The 17,487-nt window shown below is 43.7% G+C and overlaps 1 protein-coding gene across 1 annotated transcript; it reads left to right on the plus strand.

The window, feature by feature from the left end:
• Positions 1-749: 749 nt before the first annotated feature.
• On the plus strand, positions 750-1,992 carry LOC119123166. The gene is made up of 3 exons (XM_037252050.1): positions 750-939; positions 1,068-1,435; positions 1,515-1,992. Exons 1-3 carry the CDS (start codon positions 750-752, stop codon positions 1,632-1,634), a joined length of 678 nt encoding a protein of 225 aa, XP_037107945.1. The 3' UTR covers positions 1,635-1,992.
• The last annotated feature ends 15,495 nt before the right edge of the window (positions 1,993-17,487 follow it).

The following is a 17,487-nucleotide window of genomic DNA, read 5'->3' on the forward strand; positions in this document are numbered from 1 at the left end:
TTCCAGTAGGGACGCACGCCCACAGGAAAAAAAATCGAACATCACCCACGCCGTTCGCTGATCGCTAAAACAACATCCGGGTCCGGGAGGCAAACGGTGAATGGATAACATCGCGCACATAGAATAGCCCAAGCACATTCGCGCAAGACCGAAAGAAAAAAACGGCATGAAAATGAAGAATCGAAAAAGCTCGATTTTTTTCAACCGGGGCACAGGGAGTCCTAACCGGGGCGCCGCCCCGGCTCGCCCCGGCTTGGCTACGCCTCTGCAGTTCGCAACTGGACTCATTTAGTTTAGTCTTTATGACAAGCATTAAGTTGTGTATTGACTTTTGTTTGAAAGGATAACTTTATGTTCAAGACCTTTTCTTTCTTTTTTTTAGTAAAAAGAACTGAACTTTATCTACATTGTTTATTTGGAAGAAAATTTTACCTTTTGTTTAAACTCATCCATTTTTTTGTATGTGTTTTAAAGGTTTTTCACCTTGATTGTTTCGCTCATTAAAAACCCGAACAAAGAGTGGAATCCCAGTCTGGTCAAGTCCTTTCTTTTCAAGTGTGGAAACCCATGACGTTAAAATACACTTGCCAGTGAAAAACGCCTGTGACCGGCAGTGAAAAACCGCCTGTGATCGGCAAAGACTCCACTTGAGGCCACAACTGAGAGGGAGGATGGCAAAGTCACTGGATGATTTTAAAGTGGAGAGGACCACAGCTAAGAGACTTTTCTCCCGTCTTGCCAATAGCATTATGAGGACCCACACAGAGATGTCTAAAGAGGACTTAAAGGAAAACTTCAAGAAGCTTACACTAGAGAGCTCCAGAGTCATGGATGCAAATGAAGACATGAAAGCCGCTTACATGGCGGAGGCCCATCTAACGATTGTGGAGGATCTAGATGTCCAATTGAAAACCGACTTAGAAGAGACGGAAAAGGATTGTGAGCAAAAGACGAGAGAAGTTAAACGCCTAATTCAAGAGACGCTCTGGGGCGTATATGGAGGAAGAGAGCTGTCCCTAGCCATCCATGTTGCAGAGGTTGAGTGCATAAATGTCTCATCTGACCAGACAGAACTCTGGAGTCCTATGAGTTCATGCTGACTCACTTAGAGAAGTTGGTGCTCAAGGCAAAAGAAGCGCACCAGAACTGGAACCGCTGGGCTCCGCCTACCGAACAAAGAGACTTTGATGACCGCCTAAGACAGCTGGAGGTGCACCTTCCCCAGTTGGTGTCAAGAAAGGCCGCCTTCATCAAAGCAGCGAAGATGAAATCGGATGCAGATAATGAAGAACTCCCAAGTCGCCGTCCAGTGGCAGTAATAAAGCTAAAAGCCACAGCCCTACCAAAGTTTGCTGGTAACCAGAGAGGCTACTACAGATGGAGGCAAGAATGGGAGGCTCTGCAGAAACAAGGGGAACCGACCGGCTCCAAAGAGGTGAAGAAATTTCAACTGCTTGATAGCCTTTATGAGAAGGTAGCCAGAGATCTATGTCTGTCGACATACAACTCATCAGATGACATCCTTCGAGTCCTGGAGAATCGGTTTGGGAACCAAACCACCATCGCTCTTGAGATCATCGAAGAGCTACAAGCGACTCCACCAGTCCGGAGCGGTCAGCCAAGAAAAGTCATAGAGCTCATCCAAATGGTGGAAAAGGCCCTTTATGATTTGAGTGACCTGGATAATGCAGACACCATTAAGAACCCGATGGTGACTATATCCATCGAGGGCAAGCTCCCGGAAACCCTAAAGAAAGACTGGCTGACTTATGCTGCTGATGAGAGAAATGCTGTGAACCGCCACAACCGTTTTGACAAGCTAATCACATACCTGAAATCACAAGAATCCATATATGAACAACTGGATCAGCTGAGAGACGTCGTCGAACCTGCTAATGAGAAAACCAAGTTTCAAAAGTATGCCAGGACAAAGACAACAAAGTCCTGCAGTGAAACAGTAGGCTGCATCCTTTGTGGTGACCCAAAGCACAGAAAGAAACTATATTTCTGCAGAAGGGTTAGGATAAACCTAAAGCCATCGGAGAAGAGGGATGCAGCACATCAGCTTGGTGCCTGCAAAAAATGCCTCGAAGTCCACAACGGCGACTACTGCAAGAAGACTTACCTGTGCAGGAACCCAGAGTGCAAAGACCAACACCACTATCTTCTCTGTCCAGTTGCCAGACCCCAGTCCCAGGGAACACCCAAATCCAGTCCAGTGAGAGCTGAGGGCTAAAGATACACAGAAACTCAAGAAAAGTTCCTCTCCAAACTTACACCTGAGTTGGCGCAGCAGTGTCAAAACGCCTTTTGCAACGTAGCATCCAGGGCATACAACTCCACTGCAGCTGAGAGAGGCCTTCTGGAGGAAAACTGCTTAAACGAGTACCCAGTAATCGTAATGCTCCTTAATGTCACTGCCAACGATAGACAAAGAATTGGGACCCTGATCGACCTGGCATCAGACACAAACTACATAACACACAAAGCTGCAAGCAAGTTGAACCTGAGAAGTGAAGATGTGACACTGGTGGTTTACGGCGTTGGAGGATGAAGGTGTCTGTAGCAACCAAGCGCTACCTCCTCAGGATAAGTGTCAGCACTCCAAGAGGAACTCTTAAGTCACACCAACTGATCTACTATGGGCTTGATAAAATTGCAGAAGTTCACATACATGTGCCAGCAGTCAAGTTACAGAGGATCTTCCCGGATGTTTCCCTCCAAGACCTTGCAAGACCAAAGGAAGTGCAGCTTCTGATCAGCCACAAAGAAGGGCAGTTGGTACCCAAGAAGGTCTGCTCTGTCTGTGACCTGGTGCTTTGGGATGGCCCGCTCGGCAAGACCATCGGAGGCACGCACCCGGACCTCTTCGAAGAAGTCACCTTAATGGCTCATACATCAAAAACACACTTCGCAAGATCCATGAGAACTGCAGCTCACCTGGAAGGATCCCGTCTCCTGCCAGCCTCCCAACCATCCCAGCACCCAGTCCAATACAACCATTAGCAGCAGAGACTTTCTGAAGTGGTGGAAATGGGAAAGCATCAGAGCGGCTTGTGAGCCGAGATGAGAAGGATGCCGTTGCGGGAACTGCCAACCCGGGGGGAAAGAGATGACACTGGCTGAAGAAAGAGATCATGGAGATGGTAAGAGATGGCTTGACGTATGTGAAAGGGGACCATCACAGCCCTGAACCGCACTGGCACGGCAAGTACCCATGGACAAGAGATCCAGCATCTTTACCCAACGATAAAAGAGCGATTGAAGCCACATTCCGCAGAACGGAAAGGCAGCTGGCAAAGGAACCAGAGTGCAAGCGGGCCTATGGCTCACAAGTCCATGAGATGGTTAATCGCAAAGCTGCAGTGAGGCTGTCCAAAGAAGTTCTGCAGAACTGGACTGGGCCGGTGTGGTACATAAGTCACCTGATTGCACCAAATCCCCATTCAGTCTCCGCCCCAGTGAGGCTACTATGGAACAGCAGCCAGAAGTACAGAGGTCTGAGTTTAAACGATATGCTGATCAAAGGTCCGGACGTCCTGAATCCAATCAGAGCTGTCCTGATCAGGTTCCGAACTGGAGTATTTGCTGCGCTTGGTGACATCCGCAGAATGTACAACTCTGTCTGGCTGGAAGAAAGAGAGGTCCACCTGCACAGGTTCCTGTGGCGTGATACTGAGGAATCTGAAATAGAAGATTTCGTCATAACAAGAGTCAACACTGGAGACAAACCTGCAGGTTGCATAGCCCAAGTCGCTATGCGAGAGACATTCAGCCATTTCAAGGAGGAGAAGCGTGTACTGGAGGAAGACTCATATGTCGACGTCATTTTAACTTCTCACAACGACCTCGTCCACCTGAAACTCCTCACTTCCAACATCGAGCAGATCATCAAAGCAGGGGGATTCTTCATGAAGCCCTGGGTCTACTCTGATCAAAGTGGGAGGGAAGGGCCGGGAGGTGAGAAGATAAAGTCAGGGACCATGATTCTGCCAAACCAGCTTACTGAAGAGGACAACAAAGCCCTCGGCCTTGGTTATACCATTGAAGATGACAAGCTACATGTCATGGTTTCAGTTAACTTCTCCAAGAAAAGGAGAAAAATGCGCCTCGGCCAGAACTTACTGAGAGAGGAAATAAGAGGACAAACCCCAGACCCACTCACCAGGAGAGAGCTGTTAAGCCAAGTCTCTGGTTTCTATGATCCACTTGGCCTCGTGTCTCCAGCAAAGCAGAAAGGAGCCATCCTGGTTTGAAGAGCTTTCCAAGAAGCAAAAATAATGTACAGCAAAGAAGACACATGGGATGCCGCCTTGTCCACAGAACTCAGAGAAGATGCCATAAAGCTCCTCGAAGAGTATGCTGACCTAAGCCAAATCAGATTCACCAGACCCCTCATACCGCCAGATCCAGATGGAAAACCATGTGGCATTACCTTTTCTGATGGCAGTGAGCAGGCATATGGCGCCGTGCTGTACCTGCGCTGGAGCTGCAGCCATGGTGCCGTCGTGAGGCTAGTCGAGTCTAAGGCTAAGATGACCCCTCTGGACCAAAAGGGCGACCCTGTGAAGGCAGAGATGTGCGGTCTTTGCAGCCCGGCTAAAGAACTACTTCCAGAAACACTGCCGAATCGATGTGAGGAAATGGTACCATCTTGTCGCCAGTCAGACCATCCTGGGGGCAATACAGCGTGAAGGTTATGGCTACCAGACCTTCTGTGCTAACAGAGTTGGCGAGATCGAGAGTAGCACCAACATTCAAGATTGGTGGTGGATACCAGGACCGGCAAACATTGCGGATATCATCACCAGAGGGGCCAATCCTGATGACCTTACTGAGGAATCCGGGTGGCAGGCGGGGGCCACAGTTCCTTCAGCTACCTGAGAGTGAATGGCCGACAAAATCAGCTAGAGATGTTGCTGCACAAGCAAGAAATGCTTTCTCAAAAATACAAAAGAAGACATCTGCTGCAGTACTCACCCGAAGTCAACAGAAGTTAAAGTTAAGTTAAAGTCCCAATGATCGTCACACACACATCTGGGTGTGGTGAAATTTGTCCTCTGCATTTAACCCATCCTCGTGTGATTTTGATCCATCCCCTGGGGGAGAGGGGAGCAGTGAGCAGCAGCGGTGCCGCGCTCGGGAATCATTTGGTGATCAGAAAGCACAGGAGACAGACTCAAAAGTCCAGAGGACCACCGGCAGAAGCAGTCCAAAGGCTAGTGGACGAGAGGCGCTTCAGCAGTCTAAGGCGGCTGGTTGGGACAATAGCATGGACTTTGAGAGCAGCTAAACAGTTCCTATGTAAGTTTGGAGATAAAGAAAAGTGGGAGGCAGTGCAGTCATCTGGCATCATCGCGATCGACGAAAGAGAACCTATGCTTGGCAGCACAGGAGGGCGTGCACTTTCCAAACACTACAACTGATACTCGTCGTTTACAAGGCTCACTCAAGTGGACTCCTGATGTGTGGAGGCAGGATCCAGACCTTTAAGGAAGACCACAGAGCTGTTCCCCTCTTACCTTTCCAAGCTTGGCTCTCCACACTCCTTGCCCGAGAAGCGTACAGTGAGGGTCATGATGGAGTGGCAGGAACTGTGCTGCGGGTGTAAAAGAGAGCATGGGTCATCAGAGGAAGAATTATCGCCAAAAATGTTGACAAGTGTGTCGCCTGCTAAAAGGCAAAGGCAAGAGTTTGCCAGCAAGTAATGGGAGATTTGCCAGAAGAGAGGTCAAGTCCAGCGGCACCGTTTCAATTTACATCTGTCGACCTGTTCGGACCATACCAAGTTAAGGATGATGTCAAGGGGAGAGCGAGCATGAAGGTATGGGTACTCTTCTGTTGTATGTCAAGCCGAGCCATACACGTCGAACTGGCAAATATGTTATCAACAGAGAGCTTTCTACTGGCCTACCAGAGGAAGATCTGGTCTGATCCAGGTACGGACTTTGTTGGAGCAAAACCTGTCCTTGAAGAAATGAACACTTTCCTGAAACAACAAAACCAGGCGTCGCTAGAAGAGTATGCTATCAAGAATGGAACCTACTGGACGTGGAGAATCCTTCCAGCCGATTCACCTCACCGAAATGGTGCAGCCGAAGCTGCTGTCAAGATCACGAAAAGAGCCCTACAAAGTCTTGGTACAGTAGAAGGCCTTACCTTCAGTGAATTCCTGACTGTGCTCAAACTTGCTGCCAACCTTGCCAATGAGAGGCCTATCGACGCCAGAATCCAGAGTCGTGAAGACTGCATCCAATACATCACTCCAAACACCCTGTTGCTTGGTCAAGCCACGCAGAGCGGAGATTTCAAGGCGTTCGACTACACTACTTACCCCTTCAAAAGACTGCAAGAGATACAGAAGCAAGTTAGCTACTTCTGGAAATCCTGGAGCCAACTTGCAGGTCCAAACCTTTTCATCCGCAGCAAGTGGCATACTGTGGATAGGAATGTTGCCGTTGGAGACATAGTTTGGCTCTGTGACCAAAATGCGCTAAGGGGGCAATTCAAGCTAGTAAGAGTCATCAGTGTAAATGCAGATTCCAAAGGCATCGTCCGGGATGTCCACGTGAAGGTTCCTCTGGGAAGATGTGTTCAACTCAAGTCTCCAAATCCTGTTTCCAAGGAGTCTAAGGAAAAGGATCGCAAGGGAACCATATTGCACAGGGACGTGCGGCGCCTCGTCGTCCTCCTCATCCCTGCAGAGGATCAGTGTGGTGGACACTAGTTCGCCTGAAAAGGTGCTCCTCTCCCAATTCCAAGCCAGTGTGAAATGATTTTAAGTCCATTATTTGAAGGGTCTATGACCACATATTGTTGCTTTAAAATGGATGATTGAGTCTGTATCAGGCCCACTTACACACATATTGATTGAGGTCCAGTCAAGCATGCCGCAAGTGTGAATGCTTTATGTTTGTGTATGAAGTGTGAGTGATGCAGCAAATTGTTCATTTGCACTACATCCGATGGGCTCAAGGATGCCATTAGGCACAGTGGGCTCGCTCTCATTAAATGGCCCAGTCGCCATGGCAGCCCCGCTCCCTGATCCTTCCCTCAACTCCCGCACACGGGGAAAAACAGGCCAATCAAAATGGGGCTGCAGTGACACGCCGTCTGCTACCATTACAACTTCATGCAGGGGTGCATTGGCAAATGGGGAAGGTACCCAGTGAGAGCCAACTTGGGGGCCATCACCATTAGCACAGCCATAATTACCCGCTGAAGAAAAGCATGACTATGATGTGACCTGCGTCATCCTTGATATAAACCTTTAACCAACAGTAGCAAGATCCAAAAATCCTTCCAGCTATATATATTTTTTATCCTCTGTGGAAAAATAAAAATATTCAGCCATGGTGCCTTTTTGGGCAGTCTGACACTTTAAGTGGAATAAAAAACAGCTTTTCTCACTATAAGTCATCTGGGACAGGCTCCAGTTGACCTGTGACTGAACAAAGAAAATAACCAAAGAAAAACGAGGATTGAAAATGTCATGTGACGTTACAAGTTCCAAAATATGTCTTTAATAGCATGTGACATGCTAAAGGTCATGCGTACAAGCTGTTTGTGCGACGGCAGCTGAGTGACATGATTCCCAAGGTCACCTCCAAAACAAGTTCCTTGCTAATCTTTTTGTATAGTTCCACCTCGCTCCCATCTTTGCACACTCTCTCGCCAGCTACCATTGGCCTGCCCGCACGGGCAGGCGCTGTTCACAATCGATTAAGGCGCGGTGAGCTCCCCTTAACTGCTTTTTCATTGTTGTCAGCCATTCACAAACTTGGCCCTTGTCTCCGACCTTTCCCGTTCACTTCAAGCTGCTTTTTCCCTCGGTTGCACTGCCACTTCCAGACAACCATTAGGACCGTGCTCACTTTTTTTTTTTTTAACTTTACTTCTTGCAGCTCCAACTATTCTTTCCTCTACCTTGTACTGTGAAATCGCTTTTATTTTTTTGTCCTCGGATAAGAAGAAGAACAGCAAGAACAATGGCAAGATGAAAAAAAAAAAAACAACGGGGGAGTGGGCATTGTAACTCACTAAATCTATCAAATAAGTCAGTCATTTTTGCACTGCTTTCAAAATTCGTGACGGAATTCCAAAATGAAGATAAAGTGAAACACATTTAACTGAAAAGTTTTTGCGGAGTTTGCCGGTCTAAAAGCAGCGTCACCGGCAGCCATTTGGCGGCAAGTGAAAAGTTCAAAAGGCGCTCATTCCGCTGTATCCATCCAATCTTTTTAATCACATTCTAGATGGAAGCCCGCCTTTATGGAAAAGGATCAAATTAAAAAAGAGGATGTGTCTTTGTTCTTATAACAGGCATATCTACATATTGGAGTCACCTTGGTTTCAAAAAGTAGAACATCAAAAGACATGGCAGGCTTTTCTTGTATGTTAAAAATTGAAGGACACCATCATACTATTAGAATAAATAAATGTATTAGATGATCAATAACAACTTACTTTGCACGTTGAAGGACAAAGGTGTGAGAAATGGCCACAATATGAAAATGTTTAACAGATGCCAATCATGCAGCCTCCGTTGCACTTTCCTTTGGGGTTAGAGGGCAATGAGGCGGAGCGGCCATCTTGACTTTTAGCTCAGCGGTCAGTGCTACGCGCTTCCAAGCTCTAAGTACGATTCCCAAAATCGGTGAAGCTTTTGTATCCGCAATGTCGTGCATAGAAAGAAAATAGGGACCGCAGAGATTGATTGATTATCTGAGAAGAATAAGATTCAAGATTCAAGAGTTTTTATTCGCCATGTTTGAGCGTGCCAAACAAGGAATTTGACTTCGGTAAAACACACCCTAAGAATACAATCCAATGAGATATTGCTCAAAATAATTCTTATAAGAATGCACATGTCCAATACATTTAATTCTTGTTGATTCTAAAATCAATGGAGTAGCTTGTTGCCTTTACGGACGAGCTCTCTCTGTGGTCTTGCGTTTCACCCTCAAAAGCACCAGGCTATGTCTGCAGGCTGAAAAGCTGAGCCTCCATTCTGGGCCAAAAGAGACTATTATTTCTTGCTTGACTGCTTTCATCTGTTAGTGAATCATTTTGCCATAATCACCTGTCACAGGCGCAAGACAGATCGCCAGATTGAGACATCTCCACGCACCTTGATAAGCTAACCGCGCATCTCTGTCTTGGACGCGTCTTGGCTTTGGTTTTGGCAGCCGGCAAAATTCTGCGCTTCACCGGTTCGGCTGATGCTAACGCGACGCCTACACGAATTCGTGCTGCCAACTGACTTTGTCCCACTCACCTTTTTAACATGATTTGTCACATTCAGCAAGAATATGACTCAGTCTTTAAAACAAGGGGAACTGGACGGTTATATAAAAAAAATGTACATTATTCTGATAGAATGACACATATCAAAATGCTGAATATAGATAAAAGATAAATGGACTATTCCTAATTATGACAAACAAAAAAGTGCATTGTAGTTGCAACTTGGAATCTCTTTCTTGCAGTTCATGGTCAGTCAACCAAGTCTCACACAAAGCACGAGTGACTGGTTGGTTATGTCGCTCAAGCCTCTTTAGTCATTCTCGATTCACTCTCGATTTACTCGATTCATCGTTTAAGCTATAGAGGCAATCATGATAAATTAAACTGCTTGCTTGGTTAAATCGTTCAGTCTTTGGTAAGTTTGGTTGTCAATCATTGTACACAACATACAAAGGGCAACAAAATATCCAAGTCCAAGTCGACACCATTCAGTTAATCACGAGCACCTCCCCCTTGATTCAAGATTCAAGAGTTTTTTGATTCGACGATGGCAGTCGTCTAGGAAACAGGTGCAGGAACAAGAACGTTTCCACAGCGGCCCGGGCGACCCGGGGGGGACGTCGTTTAGTGACGCCCAACACACGCTGGGGAAAAAATAAATAAGTCACCCTGCCGAGCGTCATCGCTGCTTGCTGATGTACGAAGAGCTTCAAGTCAAGCACATCATCAGAGGAGGGAGGGGTGGGGGGAGCAGCATGAACACAGTGTGCCAACCCTCCACTCTAATGTCATTAATCAAAGGTTAAAACTGTCTCAAATGAGCGGCTTTGAATTGTGCACTTATTTCGGACTTAATAGCCCAATGCCGTCCGTCTCTTCGGTGTGCTAGATTAGATCAATAAAAGGATATTTGCAGTGAATATCATTCAGCGGGCTCTCATACATTTTCTACTAGCTATCATATCCGATACAGTATATAACTCATGGCAGTTTAATGCTGTCTGTTCCCCACAATCATCACTTGTGACCCCTCCCCAAAAAACACTGGAACATATTGAAAAAAAAAGGAGCAGCTTGATAAAGCACTACCTGCCCCTACTGCAAAACCAAAACAACATCTGTGCTAGCATACCCTTTGTCCTCATAGTGAAGACAAAGCATTTTCTGTACATGGACCGTCAATGAATATTGAATAAAAGTCAAAGGTCTTTCCATACACGACTGCTGTTTTTGTCAGTGTTGACAGGCTAGACAGGCTTCCTTGCAGTCACAGATGAAGAACAAGGTTGTTAGTACGCAGACGTCCTCGCTGCTGTCAAGGACGTGCTGTGATGATGAGGATTGCCGTTCTCACGTTGGCGGCTCCTACCTGCGCTGACAGACCCCCCGAGTCAGCATTTTTGGCAAACATGTCTGCACGTGTTTAATAGCAAGCTCGTATCAGAACGCCATCTCCACTAGTACAAATGAGTGCTGAGATTGTCATTATGTTTATTGTGTCAGGGCCCGCCGTGCAGTTGACCTCATACCGCCGCTCATGTCAATCAGTACATCGAACAATTTCAAGTTAAAAACATTGCTCTAAAAACAGTTGTCGATTCATTTCTAATCGTGACTTGTTGATTAATCGATTCATTAATTTTGACGGTTCTAGTTGGACGGCCTAGTATCATGTCTTCAGAAGATTTGCTTGGCCTTCTAATGACGACCTCACGCCTTCCCACGACCCTTCAAGCCCGGCCAGGGAGATGTGCGATAGAGGCGGGTGCAGCAGATCGTAACTTTGCAGCGGCATCGTATCACGCCGAGGCAAGATAGCCGGTGGCTATCGCTCGGACGGGGACCTTTCAAATCCAATCGTGTCGCACACGGCCCTCCCCCCCCTCCATCTTGCCATGCTGGCTCGCTATCACGGCAGATAACGTGCTACGCTAAAGGTTACGACTCGCCGTGACATTAGTGTTGAGAGGCAGCGGCGCCTGATTCCTGCCCACTGATTTTCATGATGAGCTTGTGTTCCTGTTTTCTTTTTCCAATCAAAGCGTAATATTGAAAAGAACACAGCACACTTCAAATCACATTCTAAATTGAAGTATTGCACATACCACTCGGGCTGAATGTTTTGTCATTGCATTTTTTCTCTCCTGTATTGCAACTACAATTCAATAGGCAATTCTTTCATACGTTTTCAGGTCTATTTGGTTCAAGGTCCTGTCTCTTTGTGTCTAAAAAAACAAGCGATAAATTAGTCTGGATTACAAGAAACACTATAAGATTTCTTATTACAGTATGCGGAACTATTTAAGCATTAACCATGAAAACATTACAAAATTCTACCAAGCAAATGTGGGGAAACATACCTAAATACTAAATCATGAATCAGATTAAAATAATAATGCAAACAAATTTGTGGCTTTATCACTGTGTATTTTTCATGATACAATATGCATTGACTGCACAAAATGTAACAATATGAATAACTAATTTGTGTCCATGCATGTACAACATACACAAGTGCAGCCTCCATGAGTGAAAATGCTTTTGTTGTCTTAAAAGTCACTTGCTTATTTCTTCCACACTTTCAGGATGAGAGTCAGACTCACAATTACCTAATTGGAATTTGGAGTCATGTAGATTTGTAATATTTTTCACATCACTGTGCTTTCCGCATTAGGAGGTGGCCCATTATCCAATCAGCAACATCCCTGCTGAGTTGACCACTTTGACTCTCCTTTGTGCCACGTTCCATATAACAAAAGCCCGTCTTTTTTTTCCTCCTTTTTCCGAGATCCACTTCATTACCCCGATTAATGTGGAGAAAAAATTTTTTTATTCAAATGAACCCAGATCAAATCCCATGAAATAATGAGAAAATGCAAAAATGGATTCTAAGCTTGCTAAGGAAATAATTACAAAATGAAAGGACGTAGGGGTTGAAAAACAATTATTTTCCTAATTATTTATGTATTTAGCAGCGATTTCTTTTTTTTGCGCTGGTCTAATGTCATCAAGATGAGATCAAGGACCTCTGACTGTGACTTATTTGTCTTTTTGTGCCCTACATTTGGTGCTATATCATATCTGCCTGGATGCAATGAGTACAGAAATGAGTTTGTGTTTGCTGGTAAAAATCACACGGCCCGCGGGCCGTATTTTGCCCACCTTTTGCATTGTCAGATTGATTGGCCATTGCAATTTTCCGCCCGAGTGGCTAGTGGGTGCTCTTTGTGCAGGTTGGCAGAAAGCAATGTGTCAATGCAAGCCTAGCTTTCCATTCCAATTCAATTCTCGGACCTCTGATAGGCTTCTCTGCATGTGTGTTATTTGTGTGGGGGCGAGCAAGTGGGTTTGGATGGTGTGCAGACCTTCTTGGAGCGTCTCTCTTCAATTTCACTTTGGTAGTTTGCGCTGTGTAGTGCATTATATTTACAAGTAAATGCTCTCAAAATGAAAGATCAGTAAGTACACTCATCATATAAATTAATAAATAAATTAATCATCAACTAAATTAATCTCTATGACAATAATACAAAAAATATTGCAATAAAAATCTGATTAAATATACATAGAAATACATTAATCTCCATGACAATAATACAAAAAATGCTACATATACATCAATGTTTTGGTCTTATTTTTTATTTTATTATTTTTATTATTTTTGTTAACTTACAATAAACAGTTTGACTTGCAGTCATTTAAAGGGGAAGTCAAAGCAAAGCTGTTCTTTACAACATACGCCGTGCACCCCCATTCGCCTAATCACATAAATATATAAAGGAATATAAATATATAAAGAGACTATCAATTGACCGAAATGAAAATGACTGACTTAAATGAAACTTTTTTTACTACTTGCAGTGCCATTTAAATTTGACCTCATTGTTCAACACGCCTTTCTACAACTTCACAGAGCATTTATCTTTTGGCTTTGAAATGATCGCAGACGTGTCACACCCATGGGGAGATGTGGGAGTTTCTACATCATAATGTTTTTGCATGATAACGTTTCAGTTAGGTGTATTCTCGTGACCGAGCTGCAGTCAGCGCTTGAAAGTGGCTTTAGATATTCCACGATCCTAGTTTCCAGGACGCGACGATGGAAAATTAGAGCAAAGGAAGTTATGTAAATTAGGTGCAGAACGGCTTGCTCACACATTTTCAAAAATTGGCGGTTCACAAAAGATATACTTGGTTGTTTCATTTCACACTTGATGGGCCAACAATCACTCCAGAGACCCATTGATTTGTATAGAAGCAATTAAAACATTCATTTTCTATATGTCCCCTTTAAGAATAGCTACAGTATCTGTATCTACATAATGATTCCCATTTTCTTCCTATTTTATGCATACTCGCATCATCACGCCAGTCAGTCTTCAGTGGCAAGCAACATTTGCGAATCACGTGAGGGACAAAGAAGCTCGTCTCCTGTGAAGGACGCAGACGCCAAGCGTGACCAACACCTTTTTATCAAAATCACGCTCGGCGAGACCGTCTCTGCAGTGACACAAGACCGTGAAGGAGGGACATGAGCACAGATGACCTAGAATAGAGAATTAGGGGGAAAAAAAAGTACCGGTTTTTTCCATGTATAATGCGCCCCCATGTATAGTACGCACCCTAAAAATGGCATGTCGATGCTGGAAAAAAGCCTGTACCCATGTATAATACGCACCCAAATTTTGACTTTTTTTTTTTTTTTTTTAAAGTCCCAATGATCGTCACACACGCGTCTGGGTGTGGTGAAATTTGTCCTCTGCATTTGACCCATCCCCGTGTGATTTTGATCCATCCCCTGGGGGAGAGGGGAGCAGTGAGCAGCAGCGGCGCCGCGCTCGGGAATCATTTGGTGATCTAACCCCCCAATTCCAACCCTTAATGCTGAGTGCCAAGCAGGGGAGGCAATGGGTCCCATTTTATAGTCTTTGGTATGACCCGGCCGGGTTACTTAAGTCCGTAAACATAAAATTATTTCAGAAAAAAGATCATCTTTGGAACAACCGGATGTTATTCTGCCGTCAGTATCACTGCGCATGCAGTAGCAAACTCGATAGCGAAGACATATGTGAGACTCTCACGGGATCACCAATATTTGAGTGATGTTCCAGTTATTTATCACAATTATTTATTATTATAACAATAATATATATAATATACTATATAATAATTATTTATTTATTATTCACAATTGTCATGGTGATCTTTCTGGTGATTTCTTAACAAGGCTGGATGTATTTTTTTTTGTTGCCGTTGATTTCTCCGACTGCCTAGAAAGGCACCACCGCGATCAGTTAGGTTAAAATGAAAAGAGAGGAAAGTGACGTTGTAAAGAACCATCCGTGACAAGATTTTCTTCAAAAATTGTTGTACCATGATTTTCTTCACAAAAAAAAAAAGAAAAAAAAAATTGTACCCATGTATAATGCGCACCCCAGATTTTAGGACAATAAAATAGTTAAATTTTGCGCATTATACATGGAAAAAACGGTACTACAATTTGCTTGTTTGCTGTTTAGAAGAACTGACTATAATGTTGCTGCTAAAGGGGAATCAAGTTTCCAAATTAATTTATCAGGCATACAATAGCAGGCTCAGATCCACACAGGCTTGAGATGAATGACCAAATGATTAAAATGCTCCCAACAAAACAGGACTGAAATACAGCACAAAGTACATGTCAATCTCCTTTCCCAGATTTAGAGATTAAAATAGGCAATTAACAAAAACACCACATCAACAGGCCATTTAATCTTTTCCTCATCTGGCCAGTAGACCATATCAGGATGTAGTTGGTTAATATCATTAAACTCTGAGATCATCATAAAATGTAAGATAATGAAGTTCACTTTCCACATCATTCAAGTCACCCATGTCATGTCTCGTCCCCAGTTTGGCTAAGTGTCTAGGTTGCCATAGTTTCTGTTTCGCGTCGCCCTCCCTTCCTGTGTCACCTCAATCAATGTAACCGCGGTCATCTGCCTCGTGTTTCGTGTTTTGTATTAAGTCCTGTCTGCTCCTGCGCTCACCGCGGATCATTGTGTTGTTGTCGTCAGGTCCTGTTGTTTTCTTGTCTCACGTCCTGGTCAGTCAGTCTAGTTATTGTTGTGTTAATGTCATGATGTCTTTTTGTTTCACGTCTTTTTCGGTCAGTCTTGTTGTTAGGTTTTGTTAGTGAGTTATGTCAGTTTGCCGAGTCTTTTTGAGTTTGCTTCAATAAACCCTGGTCCAAGCTGCACTTGGTCGCCCTGCTCCATTTCCACACTCCGAAGCCTGACAACTAGGGGTGTAAATCGCGGGTTTTGTCACGATACGATTATTGCCGATATCTTAAAGCCTGCTGTGATTCATTCACGATACATCACGATATAGTGCTCCACGATCGATATTTTTATTTTTATTTATTTTTTAAAAATAAAAAATATAGAACAATATCCTGATTTATAACAATTCATACGCAAAATCAACAAGGTACTGCAAACTCTTTATTTAGGAAATTACAAGAGTATTGTAGTATACAAAGTGCTTATTTAACACTGAACTTTATCGAATTCCTATATTTTTTCTCATATAAGTAAAGAAAAATGAATATTTCTTTTTTTGTAATACCATTAACTTTAAAGTGCATTACTGAACTATTTATTTACAATAATTTTAATTGTCCGTTGAGCCATCTTTTCTTTGGAATCCGAAGTGCTTCCAAACGAATGACTTGAAGCCCAAAGGGGAGCGAATTTCCTCGTCTTCTTGGACACTAGCCATAGCACCAGCCCAGGAGCCGCGTAGTTGTCGGCTCCCCTTTCACGTGCCTGCTCTGCTCACAACACAGCACGCCGCGTACTGCTCGCGGAAAGAGGAAGCAAGCAACAATGAACTGGATTTCAAAATAAAGTCGCGTCTAATGTCCGAGGTCAAACACGGCGATATAAATCGATGTTTACGTTTAGCATCGATGCCAATAAATCGTAGAGCATTATATCGATTAATCGATGTGTATCGATGAATCGTTTCACCCCTACTGACAACCCATTTCACACAATCCATCATTTTCAGGAATATTAAATCGACCCATTTCAATGGCCAGAGGGACGTCTTCATTTTAAACAGAATATTGCAACACAAATTATTCCTGTATGAATATTGCATAGCAACTTCTTCAAAAATTAACTCCGAAGCAGTCTGTAGTGACTCTGTACACATATCATTAATTTCAATATAAGCCACTGGATTTGTATAAATCTGAATTATCCCTCTAGCATAATTCCACCAGTTTAAAAAGTGAGCTAGTAACTTTTTATCCAGTCAACAAACCATGCAAAAGTGCATTTAAAAGACAAAAGATGAAAATTACTCCAATGAGGACACCAAAAAATGGGCTTGTAGTAGCAGAAAATAACATTCTACAACCCCAAACTGTTTCCGAAACACCATGTCCCTCTGGCTTTATTTCATTTATTTATATTTTTTCTTTTAACATTTTAAAAGTTACAAAATGTACATATTACCCTGTTGAGCATCTGGCCTATAATATCTGTATTTATTATATCTGTATAACTACATTTCAATCCACTGCACAACAGCGTCCCCTTATGATGAACACCATTTCTACACGATTTGAATGTGGGGGGGAAAAAACGTATATAGGGATACTAATAATGCAATATTGTTTCTTTTCCAGTACTAGAGCGTCATCTGCTGGCGAACAACAATTCTACACAATCGACAATGTGACGTCATTGTCGGTGTAACACACTAACTTAGTGTGTTACACCGATAATATTAGTCAGCAACAATATGGTTACAGACGATTCATCATTTTAATATTCAAGATTCTCCCCGTTCTCTCTTTTTTTCCTGAACTAAAAAAAAATATATATGTTACGGTCCTGTGTGTTATTTATTTAGACATTTATTTTCACTTTACAGCAGGGGTAGGGAACACTGATCCCAAGAGAGCCATCCTGCCTGTTTTATTTCTCTCCCTATTCCACCACACCTGATTCAAGCTCTGCAGGAACCTGAAACAATCCTGATCTTAACACTTCCTGTTTTACAGGGTCTTTTAGGTGTTTTATTGATTGTTCGTATTGAAAGCAATGCTGCCTGTGGTTTCATTTCTCAACAAAATAAAATACAATGCAATGAAAAACACTCCAGCAATTTTGCATGCATGAAAGTCGCTCAAGTCACACAAATTAAGTTTCCAGGCGCCACATCATATATGGCGGCCGTGCACGCTTG

The sequence above is a fragment of the Syngnathus acus genome, chromosome 5, assembly GCF_901709675.1.
Source record: "Syngnathus acus chromosome 5, fSynAcu1.2, whole genome shotgun sequence".
Taxonomy (NCBI): Eukaryota; Metazoa; Chordata; class Actinopteri; order Syngnathiformes; family Syngnathidae; genus Syngnathus; species Syngnathus acus.

Coding starts and splice junctions, on each gene's coding strand:
- LOC119123166 (XM_037252050.1), top strand. CDS start 750: ATGAGGACCCACACAGAGATGTCTAAAGAGGACTTAAAGGAAAACTTC. Junction 940..1,067: donor AGAAGAGACGGAAAAGGATT/GTGAGCAAAAGA, acceptor TCATCTGACCAG/ACAGAACTCTGGAGTCCTAT. Junction 1,436..1,514: donor AACCGACCGGCTCCAAAGAG/GTGAAGAAATTT, acceptor ACAACTCATCAG/ATGACATCCTTCGAGTCCTG.